Source organism: Heloderma suspectum, chromosome 1, assembly GCF_057233095.1.
Source record: "Heloderma suspectum isolate Gila_16-S chromosome 1, 16-S_ref, whole genome shotgun sequence".
Lineage (NCBI taxonomy): Eukaryota > Metazoa > Chordata > Lepidosauria > Squamata > Helodermatidae > Heloderma > Heloderma suspectum.
Window position 1 is genome coordinate 261,967,108 of NC_139458.1, and position 16,817 is coordinate 261,983,924.

At 44.8% G+C, this 16,817-nt stretch overlaps 1 protein-coding gene across 2 annotated transcripts in view; it reads right to left on the reverse strand.

The window, feature by feature from the left end:
* The window catches only part of WDFY2 (WD repeat and FYVE domain containing 2), a 74,369-nt gene that overhangs the window by 2,972 nt on the left and 54,580 nt on the right, over window positions 1–16,817 (reverse strand). For both annotated transcript variants that reach the window (XM_084826472.1, XM_084826473.1), the window contains exons 4-11: window positions 14,607–14,661; window positions 11,824–11,974; window positions 9,172–9,284; window positions 8,675–8,801; window positions 6,608–6,713; window positions 2,889–2,990; window positions 986–1,116; window positions 109–217 (exon numbers count right to left, since the gene is read on the reverse strand). In XM_084826472.1, coding sequence (XP_084682598.1) covers window positions 109–217; window positions 986–1,116; window positions 2,889–2,990; window positions 6,608–6,713; window positions 8,675–8,801; window positions 9,172–9,284; window positions 11,824–11,974; window positions 14,607–14,661 — 894 coding nt within the window. The remainder of the gene's footprint in view (window positions 1–108; window positions 218–985; window positions 1,117–2,888; window positions 2,991–6,607; window positions 6,714–8,674; window positions 8,802–9,171; window positions 9,285–11,823; window positions 11,975–14,606; window positions 14,662–16,817) is intronic.

The following is a 16,817-nucleotide window of genomic DNA, read 5'->3' on the forward strand; positions in this document are numbered from 1 at the left end:
CTATAACTCCCATGATCCCTCACCAGTAGGCATGCTGGCTAGGGCTGATGGGAATTGTAGGCCAAAGCATCTGGGGATACGCCTATAATTCCCACCCTGGACTCTTACCTTAAGAACCCTGTCTGTCCCAGATGTCAGCAACCATCCCCGGGTTGCATCAAAGTGTACATGGACAACGTTGTGCTTGCTGTCATGGAAAGTGGCTGTGGGAGCACGCCTGAAGGAAGAACAAAAGATGAGTGAAGAGAAAGCTCTATATTAGAGGGGCCATGATTGTTGGTGGAATCTTATTATATTGACTCCCCATATGTACGCTACTTAGAGCAGGGGTGGGGAACCTTAGGCCTGGGATCTCAATATGGCCCACCTGGGTATCCCCAGATGGCCACCCCTTTTCACCCAACCACCAACCATTTGATGGCTTTCTGGATTCTGTGGGTTTTTTCCCATTCTGAAAGGTTGAAAAGCCTCCCCTAAGGCAGTAAGAGCTTTAAGCTACAATATGCTGGTATTGTTTGTATTCTGCCCTCCACCCGCCACTTTAGCTTCAGCCCCACCTACCACTAGAATGCCCCCCCCCAAAGCTTCTCAAAAATTGAGCTCCGCCCTTGGGCTGAAAGAGGTTCAACACCCTGGCTTAGAGGAAGCAACTTCAAGCTTAGCTTAGGGCAGGTCTGGGGAACCTGCAGCCAACCAGATGGACTTAAACTCTCATCAGCCCCAGCCAGCATGGCCAATGGTCAGGGATGCTGGGAGTTGTCGTCCAAGAACATCTGGAGGACCACACGCTCTCCATCTCTGGCTTAGGGCTAGACACAGTCTTAACTAGGGAAGAATTCCACTACGGGAGAAAATAATTCATTTCCAAAATGGTGGCCTGTTGGTTTCCCTCAGAAATTAGAATTGGTTGCCAAGGAACGGAGCAGGGCTGCAGGACAGGTAAATCGGATGGAAGGAGCAGATGGGACCGGGACTGCTTACTCACTCCTCATCTGTTATTGATTCATAACAACCGTCACAGACTCTCACTTCAAATTCAAACCCCATAAGTGGTATGGAGGAGCGCTTTGAGCTGCATTTGCCACAGACGGCTTTCCCACACTTCCGGCAATGATGCTGAAATGAGAAGCACACAGGGACCACCTGGATGAGGTGGAAGAATTCACGTGTACATCCACCTGTTTACACATGATATAGCCTATCCTGCCCAAGGAGTCAGGGCACGTATTTCTGGAAGTTTCTACAACACTTTTCCTCCACAAAGTTCTGCCCGATCAAAAATTAGAAACCTACTCAGGGAAGGAAGAAAAGCAGTTGGTGAAACTGCATATAACCAATCTCAAACCAATGAATGTCTCATTAACACAAAGCCAATAGGCCCACAGGTTAGCCCAACTTGGCACACTCCAGATGTGTTGGGACTATAACTCCCATTACCACCCAGCCAGGTACGGGAGTTGGAATCCAACACATCTGGAGGGCACCAAGCTGGGTAAAGCTGGGTTAAGTTTTATAGCAGGACTGATTGTTTCCATGTTTATACCTGAAGGAACAGAGTTCACAGCAAGCACTTACTTTAATGTGAAATTACTGCACTGAGGTTCAAAAACATTTCATTATTTTAATCAAAAAGTCACTGCCCAGATGTAGCAGCCCTGTCAGGGTGGACACTGAGCCCATAGAATCCCAGTGTAGTTCTGATTCTGAGGAAGAGCAGTTGCTCCTGGGAGAGGAGCGCGCTCCTCTTTCCCAGGGCCAACAGCTGACGGAGATTCCTCCCACCAGCATTCCTAGCTTAGATAGCAGTCCTGGGAGTGACAGAGTGCGGGAAGCAGACTTGATGGACGCGCAACGCCGACGCAGAGAGCGGCGCCAAATGGAGGGCGTAGTGCCCGGTTGGCGCGCAAACAATGGCTGCGCCCAGAGGATCCAAGGGAAAAGGAGAGGGACTCTTCCTAGTCCTTAAGTTCAGGGGTCTGCCAGTAATTCCCTTTCAAATGGGGACCAACTGTTCCAACGTAGGGCATAGGTACTCTGCTGCTCATATCTAGTTGCTAACAGTAGAGTGGTTAAGTTGTAAAAGAGGAATAAAGCTTTGAAAAGAATCCCTTTGTCTGTGTCTGGACTTGGCTACTGGATTAGAGAGGCCTCCAAGGAGCCCTTGACACAGCCCCCTTTTGACCAATTCATAGATTAATTTCCATTCATTTACATCGAGCTCACTTTGACATTAGCTCACAGTGTATGAGGGTGTGGAAGTCTGTTTATAAATTACAAAAGTCGGAAGCAGTGTTAACACAAGTGGGACCTCCCAAAAATGGAGGTGTGGCGTGTCTGGGAAAATATCATCAGTCCTTCCAAAAACTTAACATGAAAATGTTCAGTCACCTTTCTGTGACTCACTGTCAATGCTCAGCTCTAGGGGTGTCTCACCAATAGGCTCTCTGAGTAATGGCAGCAAAGACTAGTGGGATCTGCAGCAAAATGTTGCAGCATGGAGTGCTCCTGTTCAGTAGTTCAGCTAGCCACGCCCTTTTCCAGGATACTTCATTCCATCCATCTCTTCCACCCCCACCCTGTTTTTTCATTCTGTCCCCCTCCCAACAGACACCTGGCATTCTGTGGCTGCTGAGCATTTTCAGTCTTCATTGGGTTGTTTTGGGGGTCCTCTCCCTCTAAGGGTTTGTTCCCTAAGCACTTCTAGTATGTTTGAACACTGTGGGGGTCCAGACAAGGCTGCTGGTACTTCCCTTTTGTGCATGTATGGTGGTGTTTTGGCCACTTAAGGATCCCCCTCTGAGAACAAGTTCACTATCAGCATACTGGATGTTGCATCAAGTGGAACAGGAGGCTACCTTCAATCATTTAAAGACCAGCATGCCACGTACCTGTCTAAAGCCAATTTTCTTGCTATCCCACATTTGTTTGAAGTTCCAGAAGAATGGCTGGTCACACTTTTGACAAGAATCGCTGTCCAACCATTCTGGTGTCTAATATTAGAGTGAAAAAAACAAACCCTGAAGCCCAACTCAGGGGGACACTATATACAGGAACAAAACAGTAACTGATCATGGCCACTGAAGATGTTCTAGATTTGCTAATGTCCTACCCTGGGGCTGTTCATACTGCACAGCAAATAAGTTTAAAATTCTACATTAAAATAAGTTATGCAAATCAGCAACTTCTATACACATGTGTTTGTCTTGCATGCTTTATATACAGAGCCTGATCGCCAAGATGTTACCAGGCAAACACAGGTTCCCAAATCTGTGTTTACTAATGGGAGGGGAACACTAGTAGGCAGGAGGGAGATGGTTAGCCCTTTGCATTCCTGTCCATTTCCCCTTGCAAACTTTCCCCAGCATGCTCTAGGAATGGAAATAAGTCTAGCTAGAGGAAAACTGGCCTGGGGAAGGATTGGCAGCCAGGGAAGGGTTAAGCACTTCCCTCCCCATCTGCCAGTTCTCTCCTGTTAGTATTCTCCTACAGTTAAAAGGCAAACATGTTTGGAAAATGCATATTTGCTAGCACAATATATAGTTCCAGCCTGAGTTTTAGCAGAATTGTTGGGAATTGATGGAATGGTTGTTGAACGCAATCAAGGGCTAAAGCTGTCAAACAAACATACTTTTTTTCATTAGTTGTATGGCATTTAAAAATAAGCTGAACACTTTTCAATATATTTATATATTACCAAATCTTGGTCAGGTCCCTGTTTAGAGATTTTGAAAGAAGATAGTTTCTCTTAAGCATGAGACCCTCTCACAATTTAGCAAAGGCTACACACCACCAGAATGAAGGCCCATTTTAATAACAATCTCAAATTTGATGAAGAAAATCATCAAATTGTTCTCGCTGCAACACACCAGATCACAGCCAGAATTCCAGCAAGACTTTTCAAATCCCATTGTTATTTTGGAAGATGCAGCCTTAATTCCTGTTCTCAGTATCATTTCATTTATATGCTAAACACATGGAGGGGCAGGGGGATCACACCTTCTGGCTTAGCCCCCAACTGTCACACATTCAGATAGAGATAAGAATGGGTCACACATGCGTACAACTGTATGCACACAGAGACTGGGAACTCCGATCATGCCAGAGAGCCCAATCATGCATACAGGCCCTACACATATAGGGCCCATTCTCTACTCATGCTGAACATGCAGAAGTCCAGGATGGGACCAGAAGACGTGATCCCACTCCTCCATTTGCTCAGTCTATGCATGAAACCAAGGCGAGAACTGACACTAATTTCCTCTGGGTACCATCAGTTAATTGTTTGTGGTTCTTATAAGCAAAGTCATAATTTCACCCTAGAAATCTTTGTATACAACTTTGAAGAATTGTTTTTAAAATCTTTTTCATAAACTAACACATCTGTGAACAGTGGCAGGTCTTTTACAAGTGATTCTTTACTTACTGGCAGCCTCAGCAATTAGTCAGTGAGCCAATTTCAATCTGTGATTAAAGGTTAATAGCTTGCAACTTTATAAAGGGTAGCTGTAGGAGTATGTTACTAGGGGAATGCCATTGGCAGGTTCAGGCAGAGGCATATGGGACAAAAGGTCTATGCCTGGACTCTTCTGCAATCACTGGCTGCACATTTCTGAGTGTATCTCCATAATCATGAGAATTACAAGCTTTAAAAAAACTGATTTTTGAGAATCTGTTCTATGCCAGGTAGCAGATTCCATGCAGACTGAATTAAAAAGGTTTGGCAGGATATACGGTTCTATTGTTGGTCTGGGCTGCGTGTACATGTGCACTTATACATCATAATAACTGCAATCCCCTACAAAGCATTGTTCTATTCAACCAGGTACTAATTCTGCAATTCTGCACTGTTGCAACAAGGATGGACCCAAAGCACAGGCTGGAATGACATGCACAGCTTAGCAGGAAAGTCATCATGGGCAAAGAGAAAAATATAGAGATAGGGGGTGGGGGGAGAGATATGTAAAAGCTTTGCTATTCTGTATAAAATGATATAACTGAAGAGCCTAGAGCAGAGGTAGGCCACTTGTGGTACTCCAGATGCTGTGGGACTCCAACTCCCATAATCCCTCATCATTAGCTGTGCTGGCTAGGGCTGATAGAACTTGTGGCCCTCCAGACACTGTTGGACTACAAGCGGCCCACCCCTAGCTTAAAGACTATTCTGCAGGTGGAGATTAAGAGATTTTGAAACCTGATCAGCAAGGAGAAGCTGATCGACTGTTAGTAGGCCAAACAGGACAGTTCATATTTCCAGAACTGGCTCTCTAGTTTATGGAACCCGACACGACAGCCATTTTCTAGAAGGAAGTTTGCGAAAGACTTATTTCCCAAATAACTAATTGCTGGTTCTATTGTTCATTTGAAGTAAGTTTGCTTAAGTCAGTTCAGCAAGCCCTACTCGCTACCTCCCCACCCCAATTTCAGGGCAAGGTTAAATTCAGAGGAAGTTGAGGGCCAGAGGCCAGCTACAACTTTGTGTTGGACAATACCAGGATTATCACTGAGCAATTCTGAGGTTTTGTTTGCATGTAGGTTTCTTGGTGAAAACATGTATGTTTCTTGGTAGGAAAATTTTTGCCTTGTAATAGGCAAAGCTTCAGAGGCATTTCCTAGGAAGAAGTATATGTGTTAAACCTAGAACTGCCAATCATTAAGACACTGCCTGATTCAAATTCATAGTATTGTCTCTGTCCTCTATGACCCCTTGTTCACAATTACACTGCATGCAATGACAGAACTTTAATAAGACTATGCATGATGTGGAGAAAGCGGGGAGAAATGTTTTCTCTCTTATAATACTAGAACTCTGGATCAATGAAACTGATTGGCTGTAGATTCCAGGCAGATTTAAAATGTACACTTATTTAATAATTAACTTATGGAGTTTGCTGCCAGAACATGTGGCAATTGCCACTGGCTTAGATCATTTGAAAAGGGAATTAGATAGTTTCATGGACGATCAGCTAAATAGAGCCTCCATGTACCATTGGTGGGGTGGAGTGGGAGTGCAGGTTGACCATAACTGCTATCATGCCCTGCTTGTAGAGGCATCTGGCTGACTGAAATAGGATGTTGCATTAGGTGGGGTATGATCCAGTTAGGCTCTTATGGTTTTGCCCTGTGAGTTTCTTCCCCTTGTTAGCATTAGGCAGGCATTTTTCTAAGGACAAGACAATTGTCCAACCTCATCCTTCCTCAGGACTTGTCTTGACATAATAAGCAGCCAGCGCCAAGAATCAGCCAAACCAAAAAACATCAGTCAAGCATTGGCAGCAAATAAAAAGATATTCAGGGACAGAGGACTTTGGGGACATTAAAACAATTCTAGAGAAAAATCTAGTAAAAATGGAGGTGTTTGCCTAAAATCTCTCCTCACTGCAGAACTGATTCCCGGCCCACCCCCCATGTGTCATCCAGAACTCTACAAACCTCAGGCAATACTAAATTGCCAGGGGTTAAACAGATGAACCCCAGAGGTAAAATGCCATACGAACCTAATTTGTGATCAGGTTCTAAGAGAGCCCTTTGCGCCTTTCGTGTACCCTTTTTAAAATTAATTAAGTTGTCATTTCCCTGACCAGATAAAGGAGAAGAACTGAGTATGCACCTCCTGCCTCTCAACATCCATATTCCAGACAACGATCCCTCCGTCGGCTCCACAAGAGATAAGTTGCCGAGTGTGATGGGAATAGGAGAGTGACTGAATTTTATCACTGCAGAATACATACAGAAAATAAAGTCAGAAGGCATTTGTGAGTACGATCAGCAATTTGAACACCTCAAACTTTTGTCCATGTCGGACACACACACACGCACGGCTTAATTCTTCAATGCAGAATTCTACAGAATCGCCAAAAGCCCAGTCAAATTAAGCACACAGCACAAATGATAGCACTGCCTGGGAGAGGTGCAGCAACTTCCGCTGTAAAGGAATTGCACATCCCTCCGCAACCTGCTAGTTCCTGCACCAAGGCACAATCCCTCCATTGTTCCAAGGCCACATGCACTAGACCAGGGGTGGGCAACCTTTTGGGCTGCCTGTGGGCACATTTGGAAATTAGAAAAACTCTCCTGGGCACAGCCACACACTGGCTGCCATAGACTAGTCGACCTGGTTCACATGTAAAGGCAAATCATGGGCTAATTCTGCATCCATTTTTTTTAAAACAAACCTTAAGGTGCAATCCTATGGGGACAGATGGCCGCCTCCAAACTTGGAGGCGGCCGACTATCCAATGCAGGGTGGGCAGAGCGTGGAGGGGATTTTCTCCTCCGCACTCCGGCCATCCTGCATTTGCAGCTAGAAAGCCGACTTTGGCTGTATAACTGGGGAGCTTCAGAGCGGGTGTGTGTGGGGGAGGCTGGACGGAGCATAGAAAGTGTTCTAATGGCACTTCTGCGGTCACCGCCCCCGGGAACGCCCCCTTTTCGGATGCTCTGTACTACTCTTCCAAGTGCGGAGCTGGGGACGAACCATGCCTCTTATGAGGTGGCAGGGGTGGGGAGCCAGATTTCTGGGAACCGAGCTCAGAGTGCTAGGTCCGAGCTCGGTTCCCAGAAAATGAAAAATGCTATGGCCACCTAGACGCTGTCTAGCGGCCATAGGATTGTGCCCTTGAAGAGCCTACAGTCTGGACCTGGGGAGAGTATGACTGTAGGATAGATATGTCTGCCTCCAAATCCTACTCCCACTAACTAAAAACAAATTAATTCCTTCAGTGAGATGCCTGGCTGAGCCTTCAGAAACAAGCATTAGCCAAAAATTCTCTGGGCAGTTTTCAAATATATAGTTCATATTTGAAAACAAATATATAGTTCATATTTCTATCTCATCCTTCCTACAGATAGCTCACGGTGGTCATTTATTTATTTGGGATGCTCATATGTAAATCATGTGGGCGTGTTATGAAGATAAAACAATACAAGTTAGGCTGGGGGACATTTGACTCACCCAAGGTTATCCAGTGAGTTTCTTGGCTGAGCAGAAATTTGAACTCAGGACTCTCCAAATTCAACATAATTCAATATAAACCCACTGGGAAAAATGCATCTCAACTTTGCTGTTTAAGAAAGAACTGGGTTTAGGGATAGCCAGGCTGCTTATCAAGCACAAGGGACAGGATGAGCCACAGTTTGAGGAAGGCCAAGAGGACTTCAGGAGGTTGGGGGTCGGTTTGTATGTGTTTTAGCTGAAACTGGACTCTTTATTCTCTACTTTAGCTTCCCCAACCTAATCCCCTCCAGCTGTGTTGTACTACAACTCCCATAATTCCATACATCCAACACAGTATAACACACATGGAGGGCACCAGCTCAGGGGCTGCTCTGCTTGCTAGAAACTAGTCTGCTGTAAGAGCGTGTGTGTGGATTGAAGGGTTGCTCCTGAATTTCATTCATTCATTCTGAAAATGTCAGGTTAGCCACAATTCTGAAGGAGATACTTCTACTTAGACCAGCCTTGCCCAACTGGCTGCCCTCCATATGTTTTGGACTTCAACTCTCATCAGCCCCAGCCAGCACGGCCAATGGAGGGATTGGGATCCTCTAAAACATCTGGAGGGCACCAGGATGGAGGAAGGCTGACTTAAACAACAACAAAAAGCAAGCGTATTCTGTGGGTGGGATTATATCTGGAGGAGGCTACAAGTGGAAGCATTGGATCAGCATATCATACTTGTGTCCTTGTAGTTCAATGGCTGTTCCTTTTCTTCCTCCAATGTCCCACATGATAATCGAATGATCAGAACTGCCTGAAAATAAGACTCGCTGCACAGGGTCCCAACAGAGGGCACTGATTCCACCTGAAAAATATTAGGGTAGGGGAGAGAGAGCAAAGAGAGAGAGGAGATTTTGTTTACTATCAAAACACAGGAGCATATGTAAAACTGAGCGATTATCATCAAGAAGGATTTGACTGCATTTTCTATGAAACATGAAAAATCTGTGAGTTGCATGAAAGGTGTAGGTTGCCTGCACATGAAAGATAATGCCCAGATTCCTTCAGCAAAAATATTTCCCGACCCAACCTCCATTTTGAATCTGGAAGCTGAGCTCTACTTTCCCCCAGAAAGGGAGTTAGTGTGAAATGTATCAATGTCCAGTGACAGAAAGCAGTGTTGGCGCTGATCATAAAGAATAATCCGAAAGGACCAAATGTGCTCCAAACCATACCTGTATGCCCCCTAAAAGTTGTTATCAGGTTGCTGTTTTCTTGCTCCAGTTTCAGGATGGTCACCTGTCCAGAATGGTCACCAATAAATACATGCCGTGTCTCAACGTCAAATCTGGCGAGGAAGTGCTCAGGAAATCTTATGGCCATTCCAGGATAGGCTCTCAACTCTCAATCGTGTGTGCACTCTTGCCTTTTTGAATGACTTTGCACAGCAGTCCCAGAAAGAACCACGGATAATCTCAGGGCTGTTGGCAAGAGGCAGAACCTGTAAAACTCACCTGGCAAGCACTGAACACAGCCCAAAGCTGAGCATTATCATGATCACAACTCTCAGTCATATTTTGGCTACTCATCCCCAACAAATCACTAGTCTTCAAGAAGGGTATTTTTCATCCTGTGTCTACGCATACCAGAAAATGCCTGTGCAATGAGAACTGTGCTATTATCAGACTTGAGAGGGGAGGGCTGTACTCTGGTTCTGCTCACATCTCCCCATGACTGTACATTAATGTTCTGTGTGGCACAGATTTATGTTTATAGAACACCCCATCCCAGGTTCTGTCAAGCCATTCCAATTCGTTTCTTAAGGAAATCAAATGGCAGCTGTGGTGCCCACCCCAACGGAACTATACTGCGAGACGATCAGCTTCGGCAAGACAGCTTTTGCTGCCACAACCCTTCAATTAAAGGCAAAACCCAGGATTCCCAGAGCTAGGGAAAATACAGCTTTGAAAATCCCAAGAGTTCCCTTCCAAACAATGCTCTCAATTTCTCACAAAGGAGAGGATAAAACTCCTTTGACCACCCAGACCGCTGCTAAAACGTATGAACTTGCAAAGAGCATTAGGGCGCATCCAACGCAGCTCCAGGGATGTGGGGCGGGAGGAATCAGGAAGAGTCTGGTGGAGGCAACTCAGGCTACTGATGGTCCCCTGACCCGCAGGGAGGTCTTCTGTGGGGGCTGCAGTGGCAAGGTGGGGGATTCCCCTTGTGCAACTGTGCTTGTGCTGCACTGGATACAACCCATCTCCTCAAGAACCCTGTGAAATATTATTTCCAAATTTCACCAAGATTGAGATGGTGAACTTGCCCAACGCCAACTAACATTTCAACCAAATGATTGTGATATGGCCCGGAATGGAAGAATTTTGGCTATGGTCAGTCACCGCAAGAGGGCTTTCTGTCTGCATTCTAGTAAAACGTGGCCAAGGCCCCAACCATCAGTGCTTCTTCATTGACTTTTTGCACTTCTGGCAGCTGGGTTGATGGGCATTCAGCGTGGAAAGTGATGTGTGGAGACAACAGTTGGGTTCCAGCGTCTCACTGGAGGTGCCTTTGCCCACCTGAGTCTCACCGTCTGCAGAGGCCCTCGGGAGAGGCACTGCTCTGTGTCCCACCTATTCACAAGAGTGTAGGCTGGTAGGAACCCGGAGCAGGGCCTTCCCAAGGAGCCTCTCTTGGCAGATGCACAGGGCAATATCCGACACTGCCACTCTACTCACACCACTGATGCAGCGCTAGCGTAAGCTGCCTCTAGCGCAACGCCAACAGCGTATGCGGGCACGATGGGTGTTCCGGGGAAACCTGTCACATCAGCATACGCTACTGGAGGTGGCTTACACCAGCACTATGCCAATAGTGTAAGCAGAGCGACAGCAATGGATATTGCCCACAGGCAGCATGTGAAGGCCATTTTTAGGCAGGTGTTCAGACTGTTTTTAAGGCAGGTGTTTCACTGGTTTTGTTGAGAAAAATCTATTATATGCTACTGTAAGTCCCCATGAGCAGGCAAGTGTTTGGAAAGGACTCTAATGAATGCATCTACACACACACACACACACACACACACAACTTTGTCACAGGTTTCTGACAAAGGAAGATTAGCATACAGCCATGCAGACTTATGTCCTGGACACTCAGCTAAGGTGAACTTAGCAGGGCAGAGCTGCTATTCTTCCTCGGCCCCCCGCTCCACCCCAACAGTGCTCGCCCCTTCCACTCTAGGAAAGCCGCAGCAATGGATCTTGCACATTCTCTCTCCTTGGCAAGCAACCCTTAGTCACGGGGTGGTGTTGCCCCAGCCTAGAGAGAGGTTTGGCAGAAGGGGAAGCATAGCTATCGTAGCCTTGGTTGGGCGCCCTTCAGCTGGAATAGTGGGAAAGGGCAGTTTGGCTGGAACTTACTGGCTATACAGATAAAACCAAATTTATTTTCCAAGGCATGTACTACAAATTCTGTAAAAGCATTAAGCATAGAAACACTTGAGAGGCATTCATTCAAATGCACACTCATCTGTTCCATAATGGAAGACACATTTCCATCTTTAGCCCCCATCAGAAATGGTCTGCTGCCTATCTAGTTCCTAAAAATGTGGTGTACAGTTTGAAATCCAATATTATACGGCTCACAATGCTAGGATATTTAAGAACCCTGAAATTAGTATTCAAATATCAATGCATAAGTAACCATAGAGCGCCAGAAACATGAAATCATGCTGTAATTTGAGGTGATAAAAAACACATTTACGAATTCTATGCTTAACATTTTAGGTGCTTGACCAGATTATGAAACTGTGCATCGAAACCTCTTTAAAATGATTACGAATCAAAGAAAGCAAAATAATGTTACACCACAATTGCTGTAAAGGATACTGTAGTCCGCTGGCACCTGCACTGATCCGGTAACTGCCAAGCCGCTGCCCACTTTCTGAACAATGCCAGGTGAAGTACTTGTCTTGGCCTATGCTCAGGATCCATTCCATCTCCAGAATGAACAGAACCATCATCACCCTGCTCTGGTGAGCTGGAAAAGTGGGGGGAAGGCATTAATACCCTACACAAGCATTTCTGAATCTCTTTGCTTCATCCCTCCCTTCAGCTTCCCCCAAGAAACCCTCACTTTAGTTCCACACTAGCCTAATCTGTACCGTTTTCATGTATTCCTTAAAGTCCCCCAAACAATTTCAAGGGAATAATAGTAACTGAGGACTTGCAAGATTGGCCCTGGTCAATGCCTGATCCAGCTGGGAAGAAGCAAAGTCAATGGAACTCTGTGGAATAGAGAACCAAATGAGTAGTGTGCACAGCCCTCAAAAATAAATTTCTGTTAAATGTGATGTTTGGCCACCAGGACAACACAATTTAAAATGGCAGACAGCAATGCAATGCAAGAAAATGAACTATTCTTGCTCTCCCAGCGTTAATTCTCTACATCTGGTGCCCAGCAAATGTGCTGGACTACAACTCCCATCATCCCGAGCCATCATGGCTTCACTGATGAGAGAACAAAGGGAACAGAATCTCTGCAGTCAGTCCCATATGCAATTCATTCATACATTTAAGATTCCATAATTATAGCATGTTCAACAAGGAGGTACATGTTTTCTTTTTCTGGCCCCAGTGCAGTGGAACAAGCCATTCAACTTTCATTTTCACTTTTTTAAAGCTAGGGGAAAACATAGCTTTAATTTAAAACAATGTATTCCTTTAATGATCTGATCATCACATGTGGTCTCCAATTAATGAATTAGAATTGTGACTGGTCTTTGTTCTTCATATTACCTCATGTCACAGCAGTGTGTCAATGCTATTTATGCTGGCTTTTGACAGATAATCCCTCCATTTTGAAATAGCATGCTTTTGGATTCCCTAATCTCATACCTTGACTGAAGTATTGGAAAGTGAGGCAAAGCGAAGGCTTCCCAAACATGGAGCCCTCTGGATGTGTTGGACTACAATTCCCATCACCCCCTGGCTAGCATGGTCATAATGGCTAGGGATGATAGGGATTGTCGTCCAACATATCTGGAAGGTGCCAAATTGATGACGCCTGTTCTGTAAAAAGTCCTACCAGGGAGCCAAGGAAAGCTGGTACAAAAGGAAAAACTGTGGCAGACATATGTGGGAAGGTGGCTTTTAGTGGGAAAAATGGCTTCCCATGTCTTTTGCCTGTCATAGATACAGTATTGCTAAGTGGCTCTCTGGGCAGCATGTGCCCTAGTCATATAAGATCTCTTGATTAAACACCCATATGGGTTTTGAAAGACCAAATTTAAATTTCAAATACAGCATTCAGACCATCATTCTAAAATGACACTGAAAGGAGTGCTTTTAAAGAGCCAGAACCCCAGAAGAGCTAAAGCAGCCATGTTCTTATATACAACATGAAAAGCTTTTGACAAACAAGAACCACAGATTTAATAAACTATCATTCAAATTATTTATCTTTTGGGATTCCGCAGCACAAATCCCCTCCCCACTCCCTTTCTCTTTAAAGTGCATAACGTTTCCAGAAATATTCTCTGCTCTGTAGGTTCAGTATTTCCCCAAGAACACAGATCCAAGGATTTTTTATTTATTTATTTATTTATTTTACAAACCAGGGACCTTGAAAGGGTATGTATTCAGAAAGGCGACTGAGCAAATATTTCCCACTGTAATCAACAAAACATGGAACCAAATACAACATATCGAATTGGTTTATTCCAATAGAAATTCATTAGTACTATCATTTGAAATCAGTGTTGAGGATGAAGTACATATGGTTTTTCATGCTTCTAAGTCTGTCCTTGTGAAAACATGGCCTGTTTCTCCCAAAGCTGTTGAGCAGGAGGGGAGGGGTGGTTCTGTTTTAAAAAGGGATGTTGTTTCAAACATTTTGCACAATAGTAGCCAGACTGTGCGGCCAAATTAGGCCCCTGGACTAACTTCAAAAGCCTTCTCTGCATGGGATCAGTTCAGACCTATGGCAAGAGCAATCTGACCTTTTCCTGGCAGCCTGCTGGGTGGGATGGAAGAGGGAGGGAGAGAAAAGGCGCAGCAGAAAGAGAAAAGCCACCCCGCCCACCACTGACTTCCACCCTGACCACAGCCAATGTGAGACAAATTACTCACAAGGGAATGCAGCCCTTGACAGAAAAAATCATTGCCCACCTGTGCTCTATAGCAACCCCTCACTTGTCCTCTGATGCTCAAGCTTTGCAATCATAAGGAGGTTTTACTTATCATTATAAATAAACCTCCAGACAAAAGCAAGAAGTTGAAGGGCTGAGAGTATTACGATTCATTTAATGCATTTAATATTCTCCAAGTGCAAACTTGAAAAACCATCAAGTTCTACTTTAAAAAGTGATGTTGTTTCAAACATTTGGCATAATGGTAGCCAAATGTTTCATGATGCATTTCATAATCCATATCCCCTGGTATGACCATGGAAGGGAACAGAATTGATTTATGTCTGGTGGGGATTGTTGTTTTGCAAAAACCATCCTAAAATATCCAACATGCCAGAACACAGTCAGGCCTGCCAGACATTATAAAGAGCAGGTCTAAAAATTAACAGTCTGCTTGGTTCCTAATTTTGAAGGCTTGTGTGGTAAGAAAGTAAGATCCAAAGTAAACCTTTTTTTTCTACAAATATTGACTGCATGTCTTACCCTGGTAACTTTTAACTGGTGTCATCTTGTTGTAATCTTCTGATAAAATAAATTCCTGGAAAATAACAAAGTAGCCACTTTAGAATGTACGAAATATCTAAATATTAGTTTGCAATGCAACATTTCTTGTTAAAATCCAAGAATTTATCACTTTGGAAGTCGTTCTGGATTTCAATCTCATCCTTTTAGATTAGCCTTCCCCAACCTGGTGCCCTCCAGATGGGTTGGATTGCAACCCCCAGTCCAACACATCCAGAGGGGCCACAGGTTGGGGAAGGCTGTTTTAGACAAAGAGTGGTAAGTTCTGCCCACCAGCTGCAACTGCCTAATAAGAAATACTGAGGAGCTGTATGTCTCAGGTATTACCTGCCTACTTCTGGGATATCTGAGGGAACTCCACAGAGTGGGTTGGAAACCTTTACTTTCCTAAAACACTTCTGCATGGGAGGGTTCCCCCCCGAAACAGGAGAGGCACCTTACAGAGGTGTGCTGGCAAGTTAACTAGTTGTCCTAGTCGTAGATGCCCACTCCAGGAGGAACACTTACAGCGACCTATTTGCAATCAGATTCTGTTTTTCCTCCTTTCTACCCAGTGCGTGCTAGAGTTTGCGCATTCAGATGCCTATTTTCTTTCAGTGACAGGCACCTCCTGAATTACAACTGATTAAAATCATGCCCATTAGCTGAAGAACAAAAATGTGTGTGAGAAAATGAATCTAGCAGATCGTCAAGGCATCACTGGCATTCAATAGGAAACTAACACTGGGGGCTGAAGGCACTGGGTCCCTAGATTCTGCGGAAGCCAGAGTCCTAGGCCACAGTGACCCCACCATTTCACAGCAGTTCACAGCACTGACCACGAGACTCATGTCTATTGTTCATTCAGACCAAGTGCCTACATAACTGGGTAGGCATGTGATTTATGTTAGATTTATGTTAAAAAGCAGAGGGGAAGTTGTGAGGTGGCAGCTCTGGTGCCAATAGGAGGAAGAGATCAAACAAGAGAAACAATTTACAGAACTAACATATATGGTTATATCTGCATGGGAGGGTTACCCCCCAAAACAGAGGAGGATTCCCCCCATATAAGGTTCCAGCCCAGCCTATCTTAAGGAGCGCCTCCAGCAACACCAGACAGGCTGCTTAACAAGATCAGCCCTGGATGGCCTTCTCTCTGTCCCATCAGCCAGGACAGCTAGACTGGTGGGGACGAGGGAGAGGGCCTTCTCTGTGGTGGCCTGCACTCTGTGGAACTCCCTCCCTAGGGAACTCTGCCATGCCCCCTCTTTAATGAGCTTCCTCTGCACATTAAAAATGTGGTTGTTCAGGCAGGCATTTGGGGTGGGTTAGGGTATTTTAGAAATATGTTTTTACTGTAGAATTTTATTGTTTTAAACTGTTCTATTATACACTCTGTACATCGCCCAGAGTGGCTGGGTGACCAGCCAGATGGGCAATTAATAAAATAAATAAATAAATAAATAAATAAATAAATATGGTAAAAGAGAGCGATAGCAAGCAGTAACAGGATTATTATTGTATTAATTAATTAATTAATTACATTTATATCCTACCTTTTCCCCTCTTTAAGGAACCCGAGGCAGTATACATAATCCTCCTCTCCATTTTATCCTAACAACAACCCTGTGAGGTAGGTTGGGCTGAGAGGCAGTGACTGGCCCAAAGTCGCCCAGTGAGCTTCCATGGTCGAGTGGGGACTAGAACCCGGATCTCCCAACTCCCAGTCCAGCACTTTCGCCACTACACCACACCGGCTCTCCCCTGCATTACCACTAACACCAAATTTTACTCCATGTTTCTATAAGGTATTCAAAGAAAAAGGACAAAGCTTAGGTTCAGTGGAGATCCAACTTCAAAGATCAGAAGGAAGACCAATTATACATGACAATCGCACAGAGCAGCAATGAGAAGCTCAGTATTACACATCCCCAAAATTAAAAGCCAGTGACTTTTAGACAAAATTACATTAGTGACATTACGTGATGCCTGGCACATCATGAAAAATAGTCGGTGTTACTGCCTGGAATCCAAGAGATACTGACGCATATGGAGGAAAGAACTGTGCACTCTGCTGGAACTTTGCTTGAGGTTCTTGCTGCTGCACAGACAAGAAAAGTTCAGCTGCCAAGCACAGTTCTCCCCTGCATGCATGTTCATCTTTGCAGCTCCGCTAGTTACTACTGCTGCAGT